Raw genomic sequence first — 1,598 nt, forward strand, 5'->3', positions numbered from 1 at the left:
GTAAATCAATGTGAAAGGAAAATTAAGTGGTGGAGATCAAAGGATAAAAATTTGAGAGAGGAATTTAGTGAGAAAGTACTGGGAAAGGTGAAATTGGCAGAGAGTGTGCAGGAGTGGTGGACAATAAATAGTGCTGTTATAAGGAAGACCGGGGAGGAAGTGTTTGGGTTAACATCTGGGAGAGGGGTGCCAAAAGATAAGGTAGCATGGTGGTGGAATGAAGAGGTGTAGAAGGTTGTGAAGGAAAAGAAAGATGCTAAGAGGAAGTGGGATATGTACGGAAGTGCTGAAGATGGGCAAGCATACAAAAGTGCAGAGAAGGAGGCAAAACGAGCCGTGGCTAAAGCTAAAGCTGAATCAGCAAGGGGGGGCTTACGAACAACTACAGAAAAATCAGAATACGAGACAACTCATATGGATAGGCAAATCAAGAGATAAAGCTTCTAAGGATCTAACAGCAATAAAACAAATGAAAGATGAAACAAGAATAATTCTGCATGACCATGGAAAAATAATCCAAAGGTGGTTCAATTATTTCGAGAAATTGCTGAATGAAGAAAATGTAAGAGTGAAAACTGAAGAAGGAGGGGCAAACGAAGGATTAACGATGGATATAAGTAGAGATGAAGTCGAACGGGCAGTTGAAAAGATGAAAAATGTGAAGACAGTTGGCACAGACCAGATCCCCGTTGAGGTATGGAAGTGTCTCGGTAAAAAGGGAATTGAGCTCCTTTGGGCTTTAATGAAGAAGATTTGGCGACAGGAGGAGATGCCAGGCGAGTGAAGAACTAGTGTACTGATCCCAATACTTAAGGGGGAAGGTGATGTGCAAGACTGCAGTAACTATAGAGGCATTAAACTGATGGCACGCACAATGAAAATTTGGGAAAGAGTTATAGAAGCAAGATTACGCAAGGAGACTGTGGCGTGTGAAGAACAGTTTGGGTTCATGCCTGGAAGAGGAACAACTGATGTAATACATGCTTTAAGGCGGATAGTGGAGAGACACGGGGAGCTATAAGCCGATCTACATATGGCTTTCATTGTTTTGGAGAAAGCATATGACAGAGTCCTAAGGGACAAAATATGGAGAAGCATGAGAGAATAGTACATGCCAGAGAAGTGTGTGAGGTTAGTGAAGGAAATGTACAGTGGAGCAATGACACAGGTGATTAGTAGTGTGGGCATGACAAAGGAGTTTTCAGTAAAAGTAGGGTTACATCAAGGGTCTGCACTTAGTCCCTACCTCTTTGACCTGATTATGGATGTGCTGGTGAAAGATGTGAAGAAGGAAGCGCCATGGAATATAATGTTTTTGGATGATGTGGTTCTTTGTGAGCAGAACATTGACAGACTTGAGGAAAAGCTGGAGAATTGGAGGAAGGCACTAGAAGAAAGAGGGATGAAAATTAGCAGGACGAAGAAAGAATATTTAGTACTGAAGGATGGGCAAATGAGGTCTTGCAAGATCCCGGATGATGAGCTGAAATCGGTCTGCAAATTTAAATACCTGAGGTCGTACATACAGAGGGACGGAGGCCTGGAAAGTGAGATATAACACCGAATAAATTTCGGTTGGAAAAACTGGAGGAAAATGA

General features: G+C 42.2%; 1 protein-coding gene across 1 annotated transcript; it reads left to right on the forward strand.

The window, feature by feature from the left end:
* Nucleotides 1-253: 253 nt before the first annotated feature.
* LOC124775329 lies at nt 254-784 on the forward strand. Its single transcript, XM_047250161.1, has one exon. The coding sequence runs from the start codon at nt 254-256 to the stop codon at nt 782-784; it is 531 nt and encodes a 176-aa protein (XP_047106117.1).
* The last annotated feature ends 814 nt before the right edge of the window (nt 785-1,598 follow it).

This window comes from Schistocerca piceifrons, chromosome 2 (assembly GCF_021461385.2).
Source record: "Schistocerca piceifrons isolate TAMUIC-IGC-003096 chromosome 2, iqSchPice1.1, whole genome shotgun sequence".
NCBI classification, from domain to species: Eukaryota; Metazoa; Arthropoda; class Insecta; order Orthoptera; family Acrididae; genus Schistocerca; species Schistocerca piceifrons.

What these genes read in the sequence shown, in the direction of transcription:
- LOC124775329 (XM_047250161.1), top strand. Translation starts at nt 254, where the DNA reads ATGCTAAGAGGAAGTGGGATATGTACGGAAGTGCTGAAGATGGGCAAG.